Source organism: Lepisosteus platostomus, chromosome 4 (assembly GCF_059453375.1).
Source record: "Lepisosteus platostomus isolate fLepPlt1 chromosome 4, fLepPlt1.hap1, whole genome shotgun sequence".
In the NCBI taxonomy this organism is placed as follows: Eukaryota; Metazoa; Chordata; class Actinopteri; order Semionotiformes; family Lepisosteidae; genus Lepisosteus; species Lepisosteus platostomus.
The window spans coordinates 32,755,733-32,783,693 of record NC_142614.1 but is presented as its reverse complement, the minus strand read 5'-3'; the positions used below and the strand labels follow the sequence as shown (position 1 = coordinate 32,783,693).

Genomic DNA, 27,961 nt, shown 5'->3' with positions numbered 1-27,961 from the left:
TACAACCCTTTTCTACAGTGCAGCAGCCAAGTATTTTGCTATGAACAGGTCCATAAAAGTGTTTTTTATAATATTATAAAAATCATACACATTTTGGAGGAGTAGGAACAGAAAGTTCTTTTAAGTTGTTTTGGAAGTTGTTTTTTCTAACTTCACTATCTCTACTGCCCTCATTACTGCAAAATATACATGATATTCATTACTGAGGATGAGTGAGTGAGATCTCATCTTCAATGAACAGGAAGAGCTTCTCAATTTCACTTGGTTTGTTCCTTGTTCATATTAGAAAATATAGGCAGAAAAATCTGAACAAAAAGGTTATTTTCATTACAGTCACACTCATATATTCACATTCAAGGCATCCATAGCAATATTTATTGTACTAATTTTGTATACATCTAGATGTCTCAATGCAGTTAACACATATTTCAGCTTTATTATTTAAGGGTGTTTGATGACACAATAAAAAACCCTTCTTTAGTACCACCATACTGTAGGTTCTACACTAGTAGCACTGTGGTTTCAAGGCTGGTTAAATAGAAGATATTTCTGGGTTCTACCATGGTGAAGCCTTTTTATTCTCCAATTAGGTACAAACTGTGCACTGCCAAAAGTTATCAGTCACCAAAAATACACAGACACTTCAGATGAAGCTCTCAGTCAGAAAATAGTAACCATCTTATTTTACAAAAACTTTGTACCAAAACAAAAACACAATAGCTTCTGTGGTTATGACTGCCTACAGATTAAAATCCATAATGTTACAGAAGAAGCAGTCATGCTATTAAAGTGTTACTGCAATTTTGGCAACAGTTTTAAACTAAAATTAACCAATTTGCCTTTTTATTTTATTATTTTACATGATCACATCCCCAATTGTTTTTATTGGAGTCCTTATAAAAGAGGCGTATGACCAAGTCATTTTTAAATACAACACTAATTTATATGAAAAAATTCAATCAAATGGCGTTTTCACTTTTAATCAGGTCTGTTATGATCTTTATAGTCTTGTCATCTGAAAGAGAAGAAGAGGAGACTGTATTAACTCTCCGCTTAACAGAACAAATCCTTACTTGCACATGTGGCATGAGTGTACATCTATAATCCATAGTAAAAGCTGGTACTGCAGAGTATTAAAGCAAATTTTAATAATATAATCACTGACTTTCATGGTCACAACAATTTGTTTTACGAAAAAGTTTACAAAATAATTGTTTTAAAAAGATAGGTTATTACATGTGTCTTTGTCATTCTTTATCATCAATATTACTTCTAGAGAAAATACTAAATTACCTTTTAAGTTTATTTTGGGGTTCTCGAGTTTTTTCTCCAGAACACTCTCTATCAGCTTTCTCAGTTGTTTAAATATTACTCCAATTCTCACTGGTGCCTGGGAAAATAAGAAAGACAAAAGAGCAGAGAAAGAAATAATGAAAAGCATTATACATATGTATGTTAACTCTTATTTAAATTATCTGTGGTTTAAATGTTCTATGCTTGTCATGCACTAACTTTAAGAATATAAATGAAGAGATATCCCCATTATTAGTAATAAATCTATTACAAAACCCAGTTGTCTCTGTAATCCATGTATTTTTGTAATGTTGGAAGCCTGGCATAACCTCCACTGTATATTTAAGTATGAAATATCTCCTTCCTTAGAGTCAACTATTTGGCATTACTCAAATTTATTGGGGAATTAGTATTAGGAATAAACCCATTCATTTTGCAGCATTGAAGTAAAAGGGCATTGTTAAGCTTCGGCAGTTAATTTCTGATAAGAGAATTAATTTCCTTTCATCAGTTGGCTCTGGAATATTTTTTTCCCCAATTACCCAGATATTTCAGTACAACCAACGTCTATATGTGATCATATGTATAGTAAAATCAGTACTTCTCTTGAACTGACCCCAGTTATATCATAATTAGAATATGATGGGGGAAAGTAAAATTATCTAAAAACAATAAGCTACATTTATTTCTATTCATTGTATTCATGCTTCACTGTATTTTCCACAAAGTAAGTGGAGTAACAGCACCTGGTATTAAGTAATTCTGATTATTACTGGCTTAAACTTTGTTTGAACACCTTCATATTTTCTTCCAACATGAAAATTCAGTTAATCCATTTTTACATTGGGTACATTTTACTTCAAGAAGAATTTTTAAATGGCTGTTAAAAATCTAAATCATGTCAACAATAAAATCAACAAACAACTGACACTAATTTACATGCGTTATACAACTGCATACCCATTGAGGACTTTTGGGACAAAGTTTAATGGGGAAAATTATTACAACAGATCTGTAATCTGCTTCATTTGGGATCTTTCAGGGCTCAAAATCTCCAAACAGGGTTCCTTCCTATTATTTCTTTCTTAATCCTCCTCAGCTGGAAGAATAAGAATAATTCTATTATTAATTCTATTATAAGAATAATATCTATTGTACATTGGCTTTCTGTTACGGTGGACCATTTTAAATTAGAAATACCAATGTTTAGAAACTTGGATGAGATTATTTTCTTTTATAAATTATTGAAGATCATACAACTCCTATTTTTATTTTTGTTGTACACATGAATTTTGAAAAGGGGTTTATACAGATAATTACAGCATATAAATCTCATAACAGGGCAGAGTCATATACAACAAAACAATGAAAAAATACTGTCACATAACCTTCTTGTAGGTTTTCGAATGCTACAAAACCTAAGATAAATAAAGCTCTAAAGCAATTTACTGGGGGCTTCTCCCTGCCCAGTCTCCTTAGATAGAATTCCCCATCACCATTGACCAGCTCCAGGAATGGTAGCAACAGACATTAGTAAACAGTAATAACCTACTTTTTGAAATGAATTGAGGGTAAATATTAAAATTAAGCCTTTATTATCATAGCAACAAGCATCAGATAATTTTGGTATGATTATTCTGATATCATGTATAGGTGTGTATTTTAAAGCGATATTTCAAGATCTCAGTAGTTAACTAGTGCCGTGACAAACATGAAATTTGCCATTAAGGTCTCAATATTTATTAGCCATTCATGAAGGTCTGGTACACATGGCTGTATCCTGACCTGGAAGTGGATCCATCCATCTAGAGAGATGAGTCTCTCACGGTGCTGCACATCAATGTCTCCTCCGAACAGAAGCATTGGGAATGGAGAGATCAGAGTAGTGTCCCGTAGATACACCTTGGAATACCTCACCTGTGTGAAAAACACAATCAGCACGAAGAACTGTTACAATCTTCCTTTTCTCACTTTGAATGTCACCTCATTAGTTGTCACTTGCAGGCTTATTCACCTTTTCCTGGAAGAGCAGCCAGCCATAGGTCTGCAGGTTCCTGTTGACAGAGGAGGGATGGACTTGTGCCTTGCCTTGTGCCGTCTCCACAGTGCACACTGTCTTGTCATTGACATCCACAGAAGGGGTGTATATAATCCTGCCCACACTGTCATACAAGCCCGCTGCCAGTACAGTGTTGACAATGGCAATCTCCTGGGCAGACAGAGAGCTCTTGGAAGAAGGCTGGCTTGTTCTTGATACTGGTGAAGAGAACCCCACTGCTTCCATCATCCTCGTCAGCTCCCGCTTCACATCCTGTGGAAAAGAAAAAAAATAATCAGGTTGTTTTTATATGCCTGCACGCCCATACTTGTCATAGTAAATCACTCTCGAACATGCTCTGGTTGATTCTTTAATTAAATATAATTGCACCATAAATAATATTAAATATGATTAAATAAGAACTAAACTTTTGCAAATTCTGAAGTTAAAATACGATGAGAAATCTCAATTAATTTAATCACCTTCATCCTGATGCCAGTATATAACCAGTAAACTTTATTTCAAGTACAACATAAAATAATTTAATTCATTTGTCTGAATGCACAAGAACACTTTATCAGTTTAAACACTTTGTCTGATGAGCTATTTCTGTATCTTCTGAACTCAGTTCAGTTTTGAAATTAAATAGAACATTGTTCAAAAAACAGAAAGCTGCAACAACACAACTACTACAAACAATGTACCTCAATGGTCAGAAGGGCCGTGCGATTCAGAAAGTGTTTCCTGCAATAAGCCATTTCAGCTCGCCACCCCTCACTGCGTGCACTCTTCCACCTGAGAATCCAAATTTCTCAATTATGTATAGTACAAAACCAGAGATGTGGTTTAATAAAGTCACCTACAGTGTAAAAAAGGATTACTGAAGATAATTTTGTATTTCATTTTCTGTTTTCTTTCCTTTATTCTACAAGCAAGATGCAGCCACTGTGGATGGACAGACAGAGGCCTAGTGTCTGTGAGCACAACCCACTCCTAGAAATCCAAAGTCACGAGGTTCTGAAGTTATTTTTTTGACTACATAGCGTACTATACCTTTAATAAATATGTACAGTGCCTTGCAAAAGTATTCAGCCCCCCCCCCCCCCCGGGACTTTTTCACATTTTATTGTGTTACAGCATGGAACCATGATGCATTTAACTGAGAATGTTCGCCACTCATCAACATAAAGTACTCTATAATGCCAAAGTGGAAAAAAAATCCAGACATTTTCTTAAATCAATTAAAAATAAAAAACAGAAAATAATTGAATGCATAAGTATTCACCCCCCACAGTTAATACTTGTTAGGACCACCTTTGGCAGCAATTACAGCTGTGAGTCTCTTTGGGTAAGTCTCTTTCAGCGTTGCACATCTTGAAACTGGAATTTTAACAATTCTTTTTGGCAAAATTGCTCAAGCTCCATCAAGTTGGATGGTCCCAATCATTGATGAACAGCAATTTTTAGGTAATTCCACAGATGCTCAATTTGATTGAGGTCTGGGCTTTGACTGGGCCACTCCAGGACATTAACCTTTTTGGTTTTAAGCTGCTCCAGTGTGACTTTTGCTATATGTTTCGGGTCATTCTCCTGTTGGAAGATGAATTGTCTTCCAAGTCCCAGTGCTCTTGCGGACTGCAGCACTTTTTTCTCCAGTATTTCTCTGTACTTAGCTCCATCCACTTTCCCTTCTATCTTTATGTTTTCCAGTCCCTGCCGCAGAGAAGTATCCCCAAAGCATGATGCTGCCACCACCGATGCTTCACTGTACGGATGGTGTTCTCAGTGTGATGTGCTGTGTTGGGTTTGTGCCAAACAAAGTTCAATTTTGATCAGACCATAGAATCCTCCTCCAAATTGTTGAGTCTCTCACATGCCTTTGGGTAAACTCCAGCCAAGATGTGATATGAGTTTTTTTTTCAACAAAGGGTTTCTTCTTGCCACCCTTCCGTACAAGCTATTTATTTATCTCATGCACAGTTTCTTCCATCTCTGCATCTCTGTCATGGAGGACTGTTACTCCTTTAGAGTTGCCGTAGGCCTCTTGGTGGCCTCCCTTACTACAGCTCTTCTTGCCCGGACACTCAGTTTTGGAGGATGGCGTTCTGGGTAAATTCACAGTTGTTCCATATTATCTCACCTTTTTAGTGATGGACTTCACACTGTGCTACGAGGTATATTCAATGCCTTGGAAATGTTCTTATATCCTTGCCCTGACTGGTAATTTTCAAGAAACACCTTGTATCGGATCTGCTTGGAATGTTCCTTGGTCTTCCTTGGAAATGCACCAAGTGGGGAAGCTCCCAGAAACAGGTGAATTTATTCTGAAATAATGTGAAACCCCTCAACTGCACACAGGTGGACTCCAGTCAAGTAACTATGTGACTTGGAGAAGAGAGTTGGTTACTTCAGAGGTAATTTAAGTGTGTCAAAGCAAGGGGGTGAATACTTATGCTGTTAATCAATTTCTATTTTTTATTTATTTAGTAAAATGTCTGGATTTTTTTTCCTCTTTGACATTATAGAGTACTTTGTGTTGATGATTGGCATTAATTCTCAGTTAAATCCATAATGGTTCCATGCTGCAACACAATAAAATGTGAAAAAGTCCAAGGGGGTGAATACTTTTGCAAGGCACTGTACATCAACTCACACAAAAATGCAACCCAAGCTTTTCTAATTAATGAACACACAGCAATAAACAGAATGATAATGACAGCAACAACATCTTACCCTAAGTACGCATTATAAATGGTCAGGTGGTCCGAATTGGCTATAGCCAGAGCCGCTTTAGCAAGGTTTGCGTCATCCTTTCTGTTCATTGGAGTTGCAAATGGAGATTTTTCAGATATTGCAGCTGCAATAGTAGCCTGGGAAATTAGCAAAATTAAAGACATTTAATGTGTGGTTTGCAAAAACAATATTCTTAGCCACTGCAGTAGTGCAATACTCTATTGTTGTGCAACATAATGGTAGGATTCTATACAGATGTCGCTGTAATAATAATATTAACAGTAATTTGCCTCTGAAAGACGAGTATATGGTAGAATGAGCACAAAGTGGTCAAAAAAGAAAGCTAAAACAACACAGCAAAGCATGACACATTTATCTCAATCAGCTGTGATAAAAATTCTGTTTCTCAACTCAGTTTAAATATTGGACACCAAATTACTTAAGGAAATCAGAAGGCTGTTAGCAAGTGCTTGTGGAGAACTGTGATTTAGCATATTTAAAAATATAATATAAAATCAAACTTTAGAATGTAAATGTTAAACTTATATGTTAAAATGTTTTAAATGTATTTGAAATGAGTAATTTCAACCTTCACCTAATCACCTTCACCTAGATATAAAGGATACCAACAGTAGCACACACCTTACTACAATCGAGGGTTTGCAAGTATTCTCTAAAAACAGCACTGACATTTTTGATAGGTTAAGCCATACAAGGGGCTTATCTCTGGTCTTTAGTCCTTCTTTGAGAGAAAAATATCTATTGCTAATCAGCATCTTTTATTGTTTTACAAATGATTTTCTGTCAACACAGGTTCCAGGAAAAATCCTGACAGTTTCTATCAAACTGTAACATGACTAGTCTGAATGTAAAAATAAATTTATCTAATCAAGCACCCATTAATCAAAATATCAATAAACCTTTCTGGTATGAAAATCATGTTTCCCTTATAAACTTTCAATTTCAATGGACAAATTTTAACAGAGTATTTGAAAGGCTCATATACGTCTATCAATATAATATGAAATACTTTTCCTTACTTTTCAGTATTCCCAAATGACTGAACAGGATTTGATCATTTTCCCAAAATATGTATTCTGGAGGACAATTTAAAAAATAATTTCTAAATGTAAACATGCAAGTGCCATTTTGGAGGTAAAACAAAAACACTCTTCCTCAGTCAACCAAAGAGTGTCACAGAATGTAATATTGTGACCTATAGGACAGAAACAACTTATCGACATGACAGCTGTGTAATTCAGAACATATACATTCTGACAAAGAAGAAAAGCAACAGCAACTGAGTTACAAACTGTAAAAAGAGAAGGCTTGCTCAGGTCACATTTTATGGTGAGGTTTGGTCTGAATTTTGAAAGCTGATTGTTATTTAACATAGCAAAATAGTGCTAGTAGGCATATTAAAACAATGCAGATATGCAACGGGAATCTTAGGGACCCCAGGGATATCTGAAGCAACTCTTGCTTATTAAGGCTGTGCTCTTCTAGTGTGGGCGATAGGGAAAGCAAATCAATTGCCCTGTTTGGTCAGGAACCTGATGGCATGCCTTATAGCTCTCCCTAAAAACCTGAGGGTCAGAGGCAATCTTCTGGAAAAAAAAAACTGGCAGAAATTTGGAAGTGCTGAAGTCATCTTTTACACAAAAGGCAATGTAGGTTAATACACATTCTTGTGTTTTCTCCAGTATTTGCCTGCAGCAATGGGTAGACAGCCACAGTTTTCTTGGTAAAAGAGCCATAGGAGATGAAAAATTCACTGTGACAATTAGGGGTAATTGGGGAGTCACTTGGGGAGTTTGGACGTCCCGAGAAACAGCTGCTTCTCTTTATAAAGACTGAGTAAGCATGTATGCATATCAAAAATGTATTTTCAACAAAAAACAGTCTACACTTCACTTTTTGTCTGTATGATTTTGTCCCCTTGTATATTCAAATAAATGTTGTCTTTCCTTCAGGTCCTGTTGACACCACTATTTATAATCTGTAGAACTGTTTTGCCCTGAGGAAAAGTCTTGGTGAGACAACTCTTTTACCATGCAAATGTGAGATTCTGATGTGCTCTATGCCTTTATCAGAACCAGCTCAGACAGGAATTGTAATGAGTCCATATATCACACCTTCATTGCCAGAGGTAGTACGAAGACACTGCAATGATTTCAAAATCACACTACTGCTCAGATAACACATTGATATTCATGATGAAGTGCTAACACTTTTGTCCTTGTCTTATTGTTTGGCCTGTTGCTCAGAATCCAGCCCTATATTGCTAAATATTCCATGAAATACTAAGTGGTTGCCAGAACATAGAACTGTGACAGACTTAATAAACAAAGGCAATCTTACAATGGGTTCTAAACATCCGAATATAGCGCCGAAGACAAGCATTTTCCCAATCTTGACATTGACGGGCAGAGCTGCTAGATGCTGTCCCAGTGGGGTGAGGGTGGGGCTGTCGTGTTCACAGGCCCCAATCCTCCGGAGCAGACTCACTGCATTACTGACAGACTGGGGCTGGGGTGGATCCAGAGATCGAGACAGGAACTCCTCAGGAGAGCCGTACTCGCACTTCTGCAAGGAATAACAAACAGGAATTCTGTAAAACAGGCAGGATTCATGTCTTAATGTAGCATTCATCCATTTATTTTCTAGCCAATTTATGCAATACAGATATCCCGGCAAGCAAGGGCACAAGGGCAGACACACACACACTCACAGCAGGGCCAGTTTCCCCCGAAGCCAGTTAAGTATTTGTCACGCTACAGGACTCGACACGACTTCTAGTTGGAAAGCATGTCAAATGTAATGAGTGCAATTGCTGAATCATGCTGCCTTTTCTGTCCTAGAGGGTGTCAAATTATATAACTAGGAATTACAGGGTGACTAATTACACGATTCCCTCACGACTTTTCATCACAGTTCCAAATCTTGCATTATACCGCGAAAGTACTGCAAGGTCGCCTCCTTTTGGCAGCCAATCGACGTGGAGCACACCGGAATAAGAGGAGGAGCACTGCACGAAAGTAAACAAACAACAAACACGAAACATCGAACAGACAGCTGTGCTGGCTCCAAAGTTCGACGAGCCTCTCCTTCATTTGCACAGTCCAAAACACTCGCTTTCCTTCTTTCCTTGCATTCGCATTGTATGCATTGTACTTCCGGCTGAGATCTCATTGGCTGTTGACTGTCACAGACACAAGAGCCCACCCCTGCGACTTGTGATGCACTCTGAGAAAACCAAACCTGTTTAAGGTGAAGAGCTGTTAAGAGCGCTATGACTGAGTCGCTCGGGGTGTCACACTACACAACTGACGGTAATGGGCGTGCGCTGCGTCTCTCTACAACTCGCTGGGATTTTCTTACGATTATGTAAATGAAGGCTATGACTGAAAATCCTAGGAAAAGTCGTGTAGTGTGATGCCAGCTTTAACCAACCAGAATGTCTTTGGACTGGAAGGAAACTGGAGCAACCAGAGAAAATCCACACGGACACCGTTAGAACATACAAACAATGCAGCGCATTTAAAACCAACTCTTCTTAGACAGAGCAAATCCAACACCAAACATTTTAGAGAGCAATCATGAAATACAAAGTCTTAATGTATGGAAAGTGAAAATCAATCGTAAAATGTGTTACCATAATATGCAGACAGAGCTCTTCCAAAGGAACTCGCAGAATTTCTGGCACAGAGTAATCTACAAAGCCTTCATATCTGCAGAAACACAGAAGTCCACAACCAGCAGACTATACGGTTAATAAACAAATCTGTGAGAACCTTAAAGCAAGAACTGTGCCAAACAATTTACATATTACATAACATAAGAAGTATGTTTTCATTGTCATTTTGTGTGCGCTTCCTGTATTTAAAGACATAATACAAGAAATGGATCAACAGACATGGAACAAGAAAATACATATTTCAGTTAATTTAAATTTTATTTAAATCAATACTAAGGTCATGCACATCTGTATTTCGTTAATTATTTTTAAAGCATTTCTTAAAGTTTTTTTTGTCACTTTGCTATACAGAGGCAAGGCTCAGCAGGTTGTCTTTAAGACAGTGCCATCTGCTGGGCTATAATATTCACTACAAGTCGATACCAAACCTAAAGTGCAACAGAACATTCTACCATATGAGCTAACAATACTTTTGAGTTTCAGTCATTTTGTGTTCTTCAATGATGTATGAATGGCCATACTTCAGAGAAACTCAACTGTGTTTGCCCAGTTTGACTGCATTAAATTAGCAAAAAGAGGCTTACCTTTCTTTTGTGAAGAGGCGGAAACAGAAGCCTTCCCTGACGCGCCCGGCACGACCCTGTCTCTGGAGGGCACTGGCCTTACTTACGAAGGTCTCCACCAATGAGCTCATCTGACTGCTCTCATGGTACCTGGGCCCCAGGAAAGTGAGGAATGCGTATGGCATTTGTTGGAGACAGTGTTTTAGTCTTTCACACCACAATGTATGAAGCAATATACATATCACATACTCATTCATCAGCAAGCCAAAACCATTACACAATCTGTAATTTATATTGGCTATTGTACATTAATGGAAGTGCATTAAATCCACAGTAATGCTCAGAAGAACATGATTGTTAGTAGAAATGACAACAGTTTGAATACACATTATATTCTACCTGTTTTCTTTGGTCTTTCCAGAGTCGATGACAAAAACAACATCAGGTATTGTGACTCCCGTTTCTGCAATATTGGTAGACAGCACTATCTGAAATAAATCCAAGACCACAATGGCTTGTCAGATCAGAGATCCCGACTACAAAATACTGATTTGCAAAACGTTGGCATCAAAAAGAGGATCTAACCTTCAGCTTCTCATATTAGTTAAATGGACATGATTTATGTAATTGGTACAGATTTCTAAAAAGCATGATTTAGTATAAATTGCAAAAAATGGTGAGTACCTCAATCCATCTACAAAATATAAATTACACATTACAAAAAGTACAGGAGAGAAATCAAATAACAATACCTTCCTGACACCAGGAGGGGGTAATGTAAATGCTGCAGCTTGGTCTTGAGACGAAAGAGTGGAGTGAAGAGGAACCAGTTTATACCTGCAGCATTAACAAAACATTACATCTCTAACACTACTGTACATTTATTCATGACACAAAACAGCTTTCATGCAACACAGGAAAAGCTGGATTTATTTTTTTTGGTTTGAAAAGAAAGCTTTGCTTCCTCTGACCACTGTTCCATAAAACATTAGATATTAGTCTCAAAATCTGAGTAATACCTTACAAATCAAATGTTCGAATACATCTATAAATGAAAGAAACATTAATTTGAGAAGTACATGGAAAATTACCTTTCTTTCATCCGAAATCTTTTGTCTGTTGACAAGATGTCATAGAGCTGCTGAATGTGAGCGAGGCCCGGCAAGAAAATCAAAACAGCACCATCCACACCTCTGAACTGAGGAGCCTTATCTGCACCAAAGGAAACAACACTTATTTTTAAATGTTCAGGACATGTTCATGAGATATGCAGTCAGCACTTGTACTGGATTAAGTGGCATCAGTTCAGTTTTATTTTATTTTAAATATAAACAGATGCAGACCCTAAAACAGTGATTCCCAACCACGGGTGAGTTGAACTCTTACTGAGTACTTCAGTAACATTGAAAGCAGGTCTGCTAAACTGGACTGGGTCAGGAACCCCTTCAGTGTGACTGAGAGCAGCAGCAGCCTTCCTGCCAGAGTGCAGGAACATCAGACAGATGTGTCCTCAGACTGTGGGTTGAAGATGAAACATGCAGACAAGACTGACACAGTTCTGGTGTGATGTGGAAAAGGAATACCCTGAGCTGGGGAGATATGCACTTTTACCCTTTGGATCTACTTACTCGTGTGAAGTGGCTGTCTCAGCTTTGACTCAGATCAAAACCAAGCAGAGGAACAGACCCAATGTGGAGAACAGCCTGATTACAGCCATGGCCACACTGCCCCCAGAACTGTCAAAACTTATGAAAGACAAACAAGCTCTGGTGTCTCATTAAAGGGAGATGAATCTACTTGGTGAATCTGACTCTGTTTTTTCACCCACAGTAACAATAATTGGTCTTTTGGTTGAAAGTGAATCATTATAATGAATAATGTTTAATAATATCCAGTTTAATATCAGTTTAAATGAATGAAGTTTAGGATCATAATGGTTTGGTGTGGATGAGGGGGTACTTGAGCCATACTGCTGTGGGGGTACATAAAACAAAAAAGGTTGGGAACCACCGTACTAAAACATGCAGTTTTTCATGTACCACTTGGCTCACAGCTCTACACCGAAGCCGTCTTTGCAGCAAAGCCAATACATTTGCTCTTTCACTTTTGCTTTAGGCACAAGCCATGTTAACTAGTTAATCACTATTAAGACTTAAAAAAAGACTATAACATAATTTGAAATACATATAATAGTAAAATACATTACCAAGATTCAACTGTTAATAACAACTGAAGCCCATATAGAACACTCTTGATGTGAGTCACTTCTTGATGTGAAAACATACTTTCTGTTTTGTTGCCATTATACTTAAGGTTTTAAAAGTTTGAAATCTCAAATGAATGCTTCTATGACTGTTTGAGGATACTTAAATTTTTTTTAAAGAAAAATTAAAAGCTCATTATCTTTACCAAGGAAAAGCAGCAGCTCTAGGATGAGGTCCATGTTGATCTTGTTGGGGTTCATGTACTGAATGGCGTGTCGTGTTCGGTTGGAGTAGTTGTCTAGGTTAGCTCCTACATCCCAGCCACACCCAAAGTCTCTCACAATGAACTCCTGAAACAGCCCAGTGGCGGGAAGAAAAGAAAGAAGATAATTATTGAAAATTAAATGGCTATGCTGTTTGGCTGTGTGTCCACAGAGAGATACGAGATGCTGAAGTTACCTGGTGTACGTCAGTCCTTCCTCCTTTTCCTGTGACAGTCACACTGACTTCTTCCTCTTCTTCCAGGAATTTTTGACTATAGTCAGAGTCCTGCTCCAACACATAGCCAGTATGCTCCACCACATCCTCAAGGTGGAACACCTAGTCACAAAAGATAAAACATGAGTGTTGAATCACCACAAACTGGTGTGTACCAGAGCTCCAATATTTCACAACCCCATGGTATTATAATGAACCATTATCGCTATGTTAATACATAAACTGAAAATGGCTTTTCTTGCCCAATCGTAAGAAAAGTTACCAAATCAGAAAGAATATAGTATAGAATATAGTTGTCTTTACTTCTGATTTAGAGGCTTATAGTAAGAATCATTGTTGTTAATATTAATAGTAACAAAAGCTCCTCTTATTTATATATGACTTTTCAACCTAAAGGATAGCAAAGCACATAACGCGAGAAGGGACATCCATCATTGGTGCACCCATCTGGATGACACATATCAGCCATTATGCACCAGAAAACCCACTACATAGCAGATCAGAAGCGAGAAATTGCTTTGCCAATTTAATTTATTATGGGGGAAATTTAGGAAGGCTAGACTATACATGATCAAAGTGAAATTTAGCCAGACTGAAACAGTTAATACCCCTAATCATAAAATTAATAATATGTCATAGGATATTTAATGACCAGGAGCTCAGTAAGGTGTCTTATCTGAAGAATGGCGACTTTTAAAGTATAACTTCCCAACAGCCACCTTACTGGGATATTGGTACTGAAATTACAGAAGTGGGAAGAATGCCACCTCCTGACCCCCCAACACTTGTAGCAGAAACTTGGATTTCCTTAGAGGTCTCCCATTATAGTACAGTACATACTATAAAGAAATATTCACACCTGTACATATGAGAACATTCTAAATTAAATAGTAAAGAAGCAGATGCTGAAGTAATGTTACTTTGCAGTCTTTACTACTAAATTACTAAATCACATCTTTTTATATAAAACATGCACTGCAAATTCAAGGCAAGACATGAGAACACATGTTTAATAACTCACGTCCACAGGAAAAGTCCTCCCTGGGATGCTTATGACAGGACAGCGCCTAAAATAGGTCGCAAACTTGTCACAGTCGACAGTGGCACTCATGAGAATAAGGTGAAGATCAGAGCGCTTCTGTAAGATATCCCTCAGGATGGTGAGTAAGAAATCTGACTGGACGCTTCGCTCATGAACCTAAAAAAAGAGAGGATTTGTTATACCTGAGAAACTCAATATGCAAGGCAGAAGAGCTAAATTGAACAGTAAATAACAAACTGGCAAAAAGATTTTTAGAAGGCATTAAAGTAGTTGTTAAGCTAGCAATTAAAGTGAACAATTTAGGGTAGCGTTGCGGCACAGGGGTTAGCATTCCTGCCTTGCAGCACTGGGTTTGCATGTTCTCTCCGTGTTCACATAGGTTTCCTCTGAGTACTTCAGTTTCCTCTCACAATCCAAAGACACGCTGGTAGGTTGATTGGCTTTTAGGATAACTGGACCAGGTGTGAGTGTGCACATGTCTGTGTCTGTGTTTGCCCTGCGATGGATGGACTCCGGACAGGTTCTAAGCTAGTTTTACCCTGAAGTGGATTAAGTGGTTATTAAAAGTGATGGTGTAATGCTACCTGAAATCAGCTGTAAATTGTGATCTTATAATTTTATCATAGTATCGGGGCAGTAGTTCTATTAACTGAAAGAAAAGAACTTTAATATTCCCTAATAAATCCAATGAAAAAACATTTGTCAGTTTACATTTGTATAAAGAACAATTTATACAAGAAAAGAAAGCAATGAAAGGAGACAGTAGAATTACACAATTACAATAAGGGTTTGGAATACAATAGGAAAACAAAGGGGCAGAAACAGAACCAATAAAATAAAAGTCCTTCTAAAGAAGAATGTTTTGAGTCTTGGTTTGAAAGTGCTCAGGGTAGGTGACCCTCTGATATCCTTAGGGATATAATTCCAGGGCTTTGGGGCATAGCAGGAGAAGACCTTGTCACCCAGGCTTGGGGAACAGACAGGGACCAGAAGTAGATGAACAAAGGTAGGGAGTAGGACGGAAGTCAGACAGGTACTGAGCTGCCAAGCTCATGTAGAGCTTTATGGATCAGAATGAGGATTTTGAAATCCAAACAAATCCTGATAGAAAGCCAGTACATGGGCTCCAGGATAGGAGTAATGTGATCACTTGCACTAGACCTGGTCAGACTTTTGTCTGCCAAATTCTGGACATACTGGAGTTTGTTCAGTGTGAATTTAGATAACCCAGAGAGTAGGGAGTTACAGTAATTAATTCGAGAGAAGATGAAAGTGTTGATTCAGTTATCAAAAACATAGGACATAGTCTGGTGATATTTTTGAGTCCAAAGAATATTTTACAATATTTCACACATGCGAGTCAAACGTCAAACCTGGTTCAAATATCACCCCCAGGGTGTTCCAATTGAGATTGAAATTCAAGTACAGTGCCATCCATAGTTAGGGTTACTACACTGGTTTTACATGTGTGTGATAGGAGGTGCTGAGAAACATGACTTCAGTCTTATTGCAATTTAAATGAAGGACATTTTGAGTCATCCAGGTGTACTAAGCACCACCTTGAAATTTTTAGTGCCTTCATTGTAGTTAAATTATATAAACTGGGGTATGACTGTACAGAAAAAGCCCTGCTGTTTACCTCATCAACAATGACATGTGAGACAGAGCTCAGAAGACTGTCAATCTGTAGTTTCCTCAGCAGTACGCCAGTGGTACAATACAGCAGCTTTGTAGAATCTCCGCATTTAGACTCCATTCTGATCTGGTAGCCACAGAGTGAAGTCTGAAAAAAAGCATATGTATACTTATATTATACAATAACATTTTAATGCTGTGGGCTCTGTTAAAGCTCCCTTTAAGACTAATCAAGATAAAATGCTTTCCCATTTTAAGTGGGCACATCATCTACTCAATTATCAGTTTCCATGACAGAGTAAATAATAAATATGAAGGGCAGTAACAAATAAGCTGGGTTCATGTTTACATAAACTTGAAACTGAATAATTCAGAAGCAAAACTGTAAATCTGTTCTAGGCTCTTCTCTGAACTCACACTTTCATAAAAACATTAGAAACATCAAACAACCCAGCTAGAGGCAAACATTTGCCTCTGCCATCTTCAAATTGTCCCCAAGCAGAAAAATATTTCACAATTTTCACTTAGTTAGAACCTGCTTCAACAGATGCACACATTTATTTTTTTAGCATGTAAATTCTGCTTAGGAAATAAAAGTTCTTAAAGATGAATAATTTGTTTCTCCTCTTTGCTCTCCATTTGGTACATAAAAATAGATAAACCTTTTTTGTGTTTTGCAGTACAGCTTAGACAACCTCACCCTTGCTCCTGGCCCGTCTTCACAGCCCAACTCCTGGGACACCCTGGTAGCCAAGCTCATGGCGGAGATTCGGCGTGGCTGAGTACATACAATATTACAGTACTGGGCTTCAGAACCACCTATCAGCAGGTCTTCCAGGATAAACTGGGGTATCTGGGTACTCTTCCCACTGCCCGTCTCTCCTGCCACCACCACCACACGATGTCTCCGCACCATCTCCAGTACCCGGTCTTTGTGCTGGAACACAGGCAGCTGCTCTCTGTCCCTCAGCAGCTTCTTGGCCAATGAAGAGTCCCTCAGGGAGAGGAACTGAGTTCTGACGAACTCCATTTTCCCACAGCCAGAGCTAGAGACGGACTGCTTGCCTGGTTCCTCTTCTGCAGATATCAGATCTTCCCAGGAATCCTCTGGCTCCTCCCCTGTTTCAGAGGCGCTTTGGCTAGGTTGTGATTGCTTTTGACTTTGTGTCTGCTGCTGTTTCAGCCTGCTAAGCAGCCTGGAAATGAACTGATCCCTTGGCTTGTTAATTTCTGATTTGCTGTGTTCCTCTTCTTTCTTCTCATTGTCTTGCCATTCCAGCCAAACATTCCTGTATGTGGGTGGCAGCAGCTGATGAACTGACTAAAAATAAAATAAAATGGTAATAGTTCAAGTTCAAGAGAAACATTATAATCACAATTTGTACAATGATCTGACTGGATATGATGAGTTCAACTAACAACTGATGCAACTGCTTGATTAAGAATTAAACTAATCTAAGTTAATCTAAACTAAGTTAAAAATTAGCTGCTACACTTAGTTCTATTTACCACTGAAAAAGAACAATTCCAAAAGACATCACTGTGGCAGCTTTGTGCATCTTTTATTTGACACATAATAGAATACTGACGACAAACTGATCATATATCACAGGGAGAATAATTATAAGTTGATTTGACCTAATATTTTTCTGCTCTTGTTTGTGTATACTTTATTAACTGCTACTTTCAAGAATTGTGAAGAAGATATTCCAAGAAACTCCACACTGGGAAGTCACACTATAGTGCACTAGATGAGGTAACAGACAGGTGCAACAGAATCTATTCTTACTTTTACAACAACTCTTTTTCAGAACATTAAAGAGTTACTTAAGGTTTACAAAAATGGACTTGCCTTACCTGTCCCTTGACTAAGCTGTAAAGTGCCAGAGTGGCTCCCAGGTGCTGGGCCTGCATGCTGTCTTCAGTAAGAATTGTAGGGCACACTTCTAAAACATCATCACTTGACTTCTGAACTCGAACCCTGGAGAAGAAAAAATGAAAGAGTGGTTGATCCTACTATTATTGTAATGGTCATCATTTTGCAAGAGGCTAAGAGAAAAATCCTGATTTTCAAGGAGATATTAAACCTATAAACAAAGCACTGTGTATTATTAGGTATGAGCTGGTAATATATGACATAGACAAATACAAAGCCTTTGCTTAATAACAGGTTTCCACTAAGCAGAGAGAAGAAATCTCTGTTAAAGAAAAATCTGAGCTAGAGTAGTAGGTTTGGCCAAATAATTTATTTTATCCAATCCCATATATGAAGTTTACTGTATTAATATTATTATTTATTGGAAAACCCAATACATTTTTGTATCTGAATGCTGAGGGGTGATAATAGCCACAGTCAGCTTCAAGGACAGATTTAGGCCTTGAAAGTTTACTAATGCAAATAGCCTAACTGGATCTAAACACACATAGTATAAGAAGTGCTCAACTCGATCCTTGATATTACATAAAAGTACTAGAGCTGTCAGTTTCCTTGGTGGCAAATATTAAATTTTCCCACAGTGTCCTGGAAATTTGCACAAAGACTGTAATTTTACAGAGAAGGAGTAGTATTCTGTTTTGCAGACAATGAAACACACACACCTGGATCTCCAATATCTACCAGCTGGCACCTTTTGGAAAGAAGGAGGTGGGCTTTTGGGGAGGTTTTTTCTGCACCAGTCAATCAGAAACTGTTTGGGAGATTTGCCAGTCCAGCTCCTTGCCGTATAGTCAAAGTTCCTTATATCTTTGGGTTCATTTTTTTTCACTGCAGGGTGAATAGAAACATTATAAACAGCATTAACATGACTTAATACTCCAGCAATAATTAAGTATAAATATATATTAATATTCAAGTTTAAAGATGGCACTTCTTAGGAATGAAGAGAGAAACAGAATCAATCAGTGCTTGATAGTAATTCTAGGTTGGGAACAGCATGGGGTGATGATTTATATCATATAATTATGCTTTTGCAGTTAAGAACCTTTTTTCTTCCTTCCATTAATAACAGGTATTAAAGACATTAAAATCTTCACTGAATTTTTTGTTTGGTTGATGAATGATTTAAACTTTACAGTGTGGAAAATGTTTCAAGAGTTATACTTCGATTTGTTATGTTACATGGAAAACTCTTTCAAACATTTTCCCATAGTCTTGAACATATTCTTGAAAGAATAAATAATAGTTCTCTTTACCATTATGACTTCTACTCAAAGCCAAAAGACACTGGAAACTTCTTAGACTTTGACACCTTCTGTTTTTCCTACTGGCATTTAACATGCAATTTCCTGGTTCCAAACTAAGGAATAGATTTTTTACTCTCCATAAAACTGGGAACAAATACTTTTGGAGTGAACAAAAGCAAATTCTTGGTTGTACTGAATTTAGTTATTAATGAGCATTAGGAATACTTGTCTCAAAAGCAAGAAATAACTACAAAAATAATTGTTTATATTGAAAATGTGTGAATCTTCACCATTTGGAGATAGATACCTAATATTTCAGAGAAATAAAATGTCTACATTTGGTCAATACAAGGGGAAATATAACTATTTCTAAATATGTAATGATATAAAGTAAATCTATGGCTTTCTCAGCTTAAAGCAATACGGATTTTTGTTTTATTTTTTTATTAGAATACTTTTCTTACCCTTTTCTTGAGGAGGTGCTTGTGCCTTTTCCAACAAATTAAAGTTAAAGTCATCTTTTCCCTCAAGAGGTGGAGCCGATTTTTTTTCTTCTTTCAGCACATCTGTCAATTTAATTGCTGGATTGAACATAGGATGAGATTCCAAGGGCTTCATTTCTAAATAGTAGAAAAAACAAGTCAATAAAAAATCCATTGAAGGCAACATATTATAATGTGCTCTTGCAGGATAAAAATTGGGTGATTTCAGAGATACTGTTCTTTAAAAAGCCATCTTTTGTTGCTCATTATTGATGTACATCAAAGACTTGAAATCTATTATTTTTTCAAAATTTAGCAGCACATTTTCTTAGTTGCTTTTTAAGATTTGAAGGCAGCCTTACTACCTTTTAGCTTGATCTCATCAGATCTCAGAAGCTTAGTAAAAACTGGGCCTGGTCAGAACTGAGATGAAAGTCCTCCAGGGCAAACCAGACAGTTGCAACGTGTGCAGGTGCAATAGCATCTGTAGGACAATTTCCAAAAGGAATGTCCTAGTATGAGGACTGGGACAATATGTAGTAGGAAGTGGTGTCATTTGAATGATATGTGAAAGACAGTTCCTGGCTACATGGTCATTCATGATCTCATGGCACTTTTTTGAAAAATATGGCTATTAACCCAAGAGTTCTTGCTAAATTAATCTTGGGTTTGTTTTTATATACAATCTGGCCTACTGAACGTTGCTCCATTGGTAAACGTGTGAAGCAATGTTTCCCTTCTCTACCTGGTAGCTGTGGAGTGGGGCTGTTCGCAGTCAATGACTGAGACATCACAAAGATGAGTGTGCATTCAGAGGGTAAAGCTCTCCAAGACCCATGGGGAAGGAAATCATTATGAAAATTCTAGGAATTATTATTACCTCACTTCTCTTTCACCTCACCATTCCAACACACAAATTAACATGCAAGGTCAAAGTATGATTTGTATAAAACAAAATGTTTGATTGTAAGCTTACTAAAAGTATGGAAGGTTATGAACTGATTCAGACCCAGCTTACCCTGCTGTATGATCCTTATTCTGTCCTGAGCTGTTCTTTGCCCTTGTTTGTCCCTTTTCTGCTTTGCAGAAGCTGCTAATTCCTTCGCATCCAAAAGCTGAGCTGTCAGCAACAGGTACCGATCATTCTGTTCAAAATACACAACAGAGACCTCACAATCTATAGCAAGACTGATTAAAATCTGAGATGGGGATGGGCTGCTTCAGGTGTTGTTATTTCTCACTAAATGATGCCCTTGCTATTTTAAGAAAGATATAACTTTTTTGTGAACATTTTCGTCTCCGTGTGATATTAATATGAAATCAGCAATTATTGTAAGATCGCAAAACAAAGGAACACAACCATGCTCCACCAAAAATCTGGCATGTAGAGCCATTTGTCATCTGACACCTTTTGATTGGAGAAGCAAGAGGTCTGTCACTGATGTCACTGCAGAGGTGCAGGTAACTGGACATTTTCATTCCTGTGAATTGCCTAAGCTGAGTGATCCCAGATCAGCTGTTTGTAACTGTTCTTAATCAATCAGATAACAAAACGAAGAAAGATCACATTGCACCTTCTCATATCTCTTAGCATTTCACTGGTCGGAAACTCACAGGATCAAATTTTGCCTCCTCCTCTGGATTCTTTGCGGATTTTCCACACTCTTCTTTCTCATCATCATCTTCACTGGACTGCTCAGCATATCTCAATATCCACTCCTTCATAGTTACACTCTCCTCTTTCACATGTGTCTGTTATTCACAAAAGCCACAGATTGAATTAAGTACCACGTGAAACTTCACAGTAACCATGAGCTCAGTGGGTAATGATCAGCATGAGTTTTCATGGTGAGGGTTAAGAACTTACCAGTTTTTCCTGCTTCGCACTAGTCTGTCTCACTTCAGTACGTGCCTGTTCTTTCTTCTCTGGAGGTGGCTGAAACTTAGGCTTCTTTTTTTGATTCTCTTCTTGCATTTTTTGACTGAAGCCCTCAGGAAGCTCCTCTAACATAAAATAACACCCGTTGCACAAAACAGACAAAACTAGTAATAAATTGGAATTTAAATAAAAACATGGTTCAATAATTATTTTAAATGACTCGTACAATGTAAAATGTAATTAGCCTGATTTTGTTCCCAAATTATCAGTATAACCCTTACTTCCATCATAAATGTCTTATTTCACAGTTATATACATAACAGGCATTCAAACAATAAGTTTTTTGAGCTGTACAGTTCTGAGTACCATACATCGATAGTTTATTAATTTAATTTTATTCTTCGTCATCTTCTTTCACTATTCTTCACATTATAGTTCCTCATACAAGCGTATGGTATGTGAGAGATCTAGGAGGGTCCAAACTTCATTTCAGAGGACTCTCGTTTTTATTATCTCAACAATTTAGGAAGTATAGTCTCAGTCATTGTCCTGTCATTTTTGTTTCTCATTTTCAACTATATGTTCACCCTACAAAGTACTGTTTCAAGAACAACACAACAGCAAAAAAAAGAATTTAAGTGCTTAAAATACATAAAAATACTGAAAAGATTAATCCAGCCAGAGGACATACTTATACTAAGAGGTGATGCAGTTAACACTGATTAGAGTAGGACTTTCTTTACAAAAAAGAATTGAGAGGAATCTGGAACAAGCTAGCCCAGTTGAAACCATTGCTCCCTTCAAGAATCAGGAGGATGAGATCCTCAGATCAATTAGCTACTAGCAACGAAATGAGCTGGATGAACTGAGTCTGTACTTGAGCCATCAGGCTGAAGCTGAATTAGGTCTTTGTAGTGTAACATGGATTTCTGCCCTAGATGGGATGCAAGCCCATTACAGTGTTACTCCCTGAAAGTGTGGGTGGACTGAAGCAATTGAAGTAGCTTGGTAAAGGACGCAATAGTGGAAAATAAAAGCAGTGATTTAAACTTACAACCATCTAAACACTAATGGCCTCTTCTCATTTTTCTTTCTTATGTTCTTAATAATCAGGTGTCCAAAAACTATTCAAGTTCTTGAGTACTGTGACATACTGCATGAAAATGTACATTGTAAAGGGAAGTTAATACAAGCAAAAAACAAAAATCAAAATTCAGATTTGTCTGTGATTTCTTTACCAGAACAATAACAGTAACAATTCTGAACACACCATTGCATACTAGAATAATCCTCAGGAAACCAGGTCTTCTTCATGACACAGCTGGACAAACTAGCAGATATTGCAAGTAAGTTAAGGATTGCTGCCTCTCAGCACAGGTGCCCTGGGTTCGGTTTGTGGGGTGCTATCTGCATGGGGTTTGTATGTTCTCCTCATGGTTGTATTAGTTTCCCCAGGGTGTTAAGTTTTCCTCCCACAGTCCACAGTAGTATAAGCATACTAATGGATTAAATGTCTTCTGAGAAAACCGTCCCTGGTGTGAGTATGTGCTTGTCTGTTTGTGTCAGTGTGTTCCCTGTGATGGACTGGAGTCCCATCTAGGGTAGGGTATGCCCTGCCTTGCACTCTTTGCATGCCAGAGTAAGTCCTGGCTCCCCTGCGACCCTGTATTGGATAAGAACAGTTACAAAAATATATATTATAGATGGATGTATTTAACAACTCTTCTTACCATCACACAGATTTAGGCAAAGCCAGTCGAGGGCTGAATGAAGATCCCCTCCGTACATAACACTGCTTTTCATGGCTTCCTCAATGTGCTCTGTCTTGAAGGAGAAGCCTTGCAAAGCTGTGTAAAGATCCTGCACAGAATGGGATTAAACATGAGTCGACTGTCCTCTTTTAATTAGAGCAGTCAATTACACAGATAGTAACTGAGGCACAGATGTATTATTTATTAAATGGCAAGTTGTGAAAAAAAGGGTTCAGATTTATTCTATAACACAACTTTATTCCTGTAAGGTCTCAGTATTACTTAAATGCTGAAAAAATACTCTTTAGTGTAGATACACATTTCTAAAGTACTTAATGTTTAATTCTAAAACAGGTTAATGTTTTAGTAGGAGGAAATAAGCACAACATTTCTAATTTTCACTCACCAACAGCTTTTTGGTAGTAAGTCTTCCTGAAATTGGTCCTTTATCACTATACTGTTTCCTGTACTCATTGATCAGCTGGATAATGTTTTTCTCTAAGTCTGCTTGAATCACAACCTACAAGTAAAGAAAATGAACATCCAAGTAAGGTTTGCTGGAATGGAACAGGAAAATGCACAACACTGATTAATTGTAGCTTGTGGTACATTGCATTAATTTACCACAGGATAAGCATGTATCTGAGCACCACAAATTCTAACTAATATTAACAGATTGTTTTCAGCACTGCTTAAAATCAATTTCATGGCAGTCAGAAAAAAATGAACAGTATATTAATAATAATACAGCATAAACAATCAGAATGACTATTGTAGTTTGAGTTGAAAGCTCGATTATAACATATTAGAGACAAAGCAGGAAAGCAGTATATTTAAAATCCTGTGTGAAATACTGCAGCATCATTTTAGTATAAACAGAAACCTGGAGCCTGGATTTGCCTGGAGTCAAATTAGATGTTTTCATTAGATTTCTTCCTTAAAAAATTAACTGAAAGTTTATATTTTACAGTCATTTTACAGTTACATTTTAAAGAATATAAAATTTAAATTGGCCATAAACCAGCATAGTTAGTTAATAAAATGCATCCCCACTCTTCAGCGGGAATATAAACATTATTAAATCCTGTCCAGCGATAGCTTTGATTATTCTTCTTACTTTATGAGTTAGAGCACTTGTAAGTTAAATGAGGTCATCTGGTTTTTACCTTCAGAACAGATTCGTCAAGACTGGAAGCACTTCCTGACTCAGACGATGGTGTGTTTACGAAGCTGTAAGTTTTCGGAGCTGGTGAAAAAATAGATTATTTGCTTTCCGAGTCATTCAAAATGTTGATTTTTGCGACACCCAAAACAAATACAAATTTAACAAATAGCTCCTTATTCATTTAACACACAACACTGGAATCTACTTTCTACTCTCAAACCTTTAAATATAAAACTTATATTCCCAAACAGCTTTTCTAACAGGAATGTACAAAAATACAATGTAAAGTTAAAAATGATCAGATTATCAGAAAATGTCAACCACAACTTTCTGATGTGCAGCTCAGTTAAAAAATACAAGGCTGATGTCAGCCCTGTATGGAGCTCTTCTTCCATTACTATGGTTTCCACCTAGGAGTAGACACTACTTAAATGAAGTAACGTACTGTAGTTTACTTGGTATAATATAAAAATATGTCTTAGCTACCGTTTTTACTTTAAACACAAGGTTTTGCTAAGGAGTGTCTGTAAGGGGAGAGCCAAGGACTGGAGATGATCCCATTTCGCTGTGGTATAAGAAAGTATGACATCCTGTACTTTACAGAAAGAGCCTTCCTTTGCTGTCCATGTAATGGCATTTAATTGGTAAAACAATGTATAATAAATGCCTGGTAAAAAAATACTACTGTTTCTTTCAGTTAAAGAAATTGGGAAAGTATTCTGAAGGGTTCCAGCACATCATATTGTCATAAATGTTTTGCTAACTCTACACCTCACCTAATTTGTACACCTTGTCAAATGTTTCTACCTGCACCAACATGGTTTTTGAATGTTTCCGTTTTGAAACAACATATTGTATCAAATACATTTTCAGGTTTTAGGAATTAATAGTTTATATAAGCACATGATTTTAAAAAAATGCAAAGATGATAATATACAATTCAACATTTCACTGTAAAAGTTAGAGCTGATTTCTGTAATTCCGAATAAATGAAGAACACGTGACTTTAATCATGAATTAGAATAGGGCTTTACCTGTTACATATATCAGTGTTTTTTAAAGGACCAAACAAAACCGTACGAAAAGACTGTAAACTCTCAATATACATTGAACAAATTTGAGTAGAAACCTGCTTCCTTCTGGAGAAAGATCATCAGCTTGTCTACTCTGATGTTCTCCATAGGTGTCCCTACTTTATACTGCTGAAACAGGGTTTGTGACACAGTGTCCACAGAGATCCGTCATCTCCACACAAGTATCAAGTGATTTCTGCAGGAGTACCAACTTCCTAGTAGAAGGCTCCCCAGGAAAGAGACTATAGAGGAAATATTTCATTTGGTGCAATGAAATGCTCAGAACCCAGAGCCCCATGCACAATCAACAGCATTACTTCCCTCAGTGCTCCAAGGATTATCAACCGCCAAAACCTCCACCACATACCTGATACCCACCATGAGCAGTGTAGCACTGAATCTCACAATTTCTTAGAGTCCCACAGTGCCACTAGCCCTAGTGAGTAGGGGTTGCTTCATTCCAGATTTCATTCCTTTGACATCAATGATTTTGCTGGTCTGAGATTCCTGTACCTGGGCTAGAGATGCACAGATGCAGCAGTCCTCAATGTCATGACAGTGACAAGTGTAGGTGGTTTCCATATCTCCTCCTGTACCTTTGCCACTTGCAGGGACTATAAGCTGCCTCAGGGCACAGCATATGCAAGACCGCATTGGAGTTCAGGTGGTTCACCCAAGCATGGTTCTCCACAGTCTTAGTGGTGCGGTGCTGCAGCACATGGCTGAAGGGTGCAAACACCCAACCCCCAGGGCCCACAAGACCTCTCCCATCACCATGTTGCTCGCGTCAGCATCCAGCACAACCAACAACCATGGGCAGGGAATACCAGTACGGAAAAAAAAGGGCAAGTTCTTCTTCAAAGCTTTGAAGTCTTTCAATCATTCAAGTCAGATTCCTTTCATATTATTGCTCACCAGTTTGGCCCCAAAACTGTTAGTGGTTCTCAATTTTGGGGGCAGCTGGGCAACAACCAACCTTCCCCTTTCTTCTGCTGCTCTGTCAGCCCTTCCCTGCTGCTTGTATTTCTTGTTGCTGGCACTTATGGAGTGGACCCAGGTTCTTTGATCAGAGCCCACAACCTCACTCACTAGCTGACCTAGGATGAACATACTCCTCACTTGAGTCCCCTCTGTGAAGGGACAGCTTTAACCTAGGCAGCCTTCTCTAGGAGTTGTTTCAAGCTTGTACATTGCATGAGGGCAGCCTAGTGGCCAAGGGTAGAAGCTGAAATTCCTAGTATTGTAGAAATCGAAGGAAGACACTTAAGGTTAGTGGAAAATGCTCATCAAGATTTAACTTTCCATTTTTCTTAGCTCTTCAACATCTATAGCATTCAAAGTGGAAGTCACAGACCCCAGTTAGGTTCAGGAATACCAATAGACGAGAGTTGAGCAGTTTATGCATTCTTGGTGGTTCAAGTGTTGGCATGACACAGGGGCCAATAGGAGTAGCTGAGACAATTCCTGAATCACAAGCCTCCTCCTGTTCCCCTCAGCCCGGTTACAGAGCTCTTCCCCATCTTGCTCACCAAATATTATACTCCCAGAATTAAAGTAGGTGACAAACCCAATACATTTCTTTGTGATCAGCAGTGAAATATGAACATGAACCTGAGGATAGAAATGGAAACTAAGAACAAAAAATAGTTATGGGAGTCTAGATCTAACTACTAGTTTTGTTGTTGAAGCCAATACCATAACTTCTTTCATAAACATTTAGATGAGATCCTCTGATGACTAAGTTGTTAAAAATCACTGACCCAAATGGTCTCCTTTTGCAAAAAAATGCATCATTTTGAGACGATTACAAAATGATGGAATTCATCATGTGGTTCCAAAAAAACGTTACTTAAGCATTTGTGGCACGATTTGAAGCCTGAAACACTACTTTCTGAAAGTATTTTTCCTCCAGTAACGTAAATCAAATACAGTGGATTGTAGAAGTTTGCGTTACATTTTTTTGCTACTTGACTATTTAATTACTTTTTGGAACTCATAACTGAAAAGGTTATTGATGTCCAGATGACCAGATCAATTTTAAATGTTGTGGGGGCACTGATGCACCATTTTCCCACTTCACTTCACCGCTTCATAGTCACAGAAAAGCCATTACGGAATGGTGCAATTACGGATTTTGTCATAAATTAAATTTTATATTAACAGTACAAAGTTGCCAGAAGCAAAATTAAGTGAATTAGCGGCACGCCCTACCCCTTGCAGTTGATTTCGCGGAGTTTGGTTTGTGCTGTTGTTTCTTTCCAGTAGATTCGATCAACGCGTTCCCGGCAGCAGGAGTAGCACTGCTGGCACCGGCAGCTGGCATGAAGGGAGCTGTCGCCGATTTAGCTTCCGATTTCTTCTTTTTTCCTCCCATTGCAATTCACCGATTATATGCTAAGAAATCTATACAATCTCATTCAATTTAAAGCGTCGACAAATTTGATAACTGGTACATGAGCCACTAAATCTCGTATTGCTTCCCCAGCATCCTGGTAACCTGGTTTAAATGCAAGGTCTTTTTCACACACACCAAGATCAATCACAACTCAATGTTTTTACACATTCAAAACACTAAATGTTTGCTCTAACTTAAAATTTTGTTCAGCAAGAGTTGTTTAAAACTCTTAACATACAAATGACTACTTAATTGATTTTAGTTATAAAAACACACATTCACCAACACAGCCATACACTTTGCTCAAACAAGATTGTCCCTTTTATTTGC

At 37.8% G+C, this 27,961-nt stretch overlaps 1 protein-coding gene across 1 annotated transcript; it reads right to left on the bottom strand.

Moving 5' to 3' along the window:
* Positions 1-346: 346 nt before the first annotated feature.
* dhx29 (DEAH (Asp-Glu-Ala-His) box polypeptide 29) lies at positions 347-27,944 on the bottom strand. Its single transcript, XM_088629400.1, has 27 exons — positions 27,448-27,944; positions 24,165-24,244; positions 23,405-23,518; positions 22,978-23,107; positions 21,236-21,372; positions 20,983-21,120; positions 20,387-20,513; positions 19,351-19,506; positions 18,302-18,467; positions 17,561-17,684; positions 16,404-17,024; positions 15,708-15,851; positions 14,048-14,224; positions 12,988-13,128; positions 12,734-12,878; positions 11,416-11,536; positions 11,077-11,161; positions 10,724-10,812; positions 10,346-10,474; positions 9,720-9,795; positions 8,426-8,650; positions 6,065-6,201; positions 4,036-4,126; positions 3,308-3,604; positions 3,079-3,210; positions 1,294-1,390; positions 347-1,015 (listed from the first exon to the last, which is right to left on the bottom strand). The coding sequence occupies exons 1-27, from the start codon at positions 27,608-27,610 to the stop codon at positions 960-962; spliced, it is 4,098 nt and encodes a 1,365-aa protein (XP_088485526.1). The 5' UTR covers positions 27,611-27,944; the 3' UTR covers positions 347-959.
* Between the last annotated feature and the right edge of the window lie 17 nt (positions 27,945-27,961).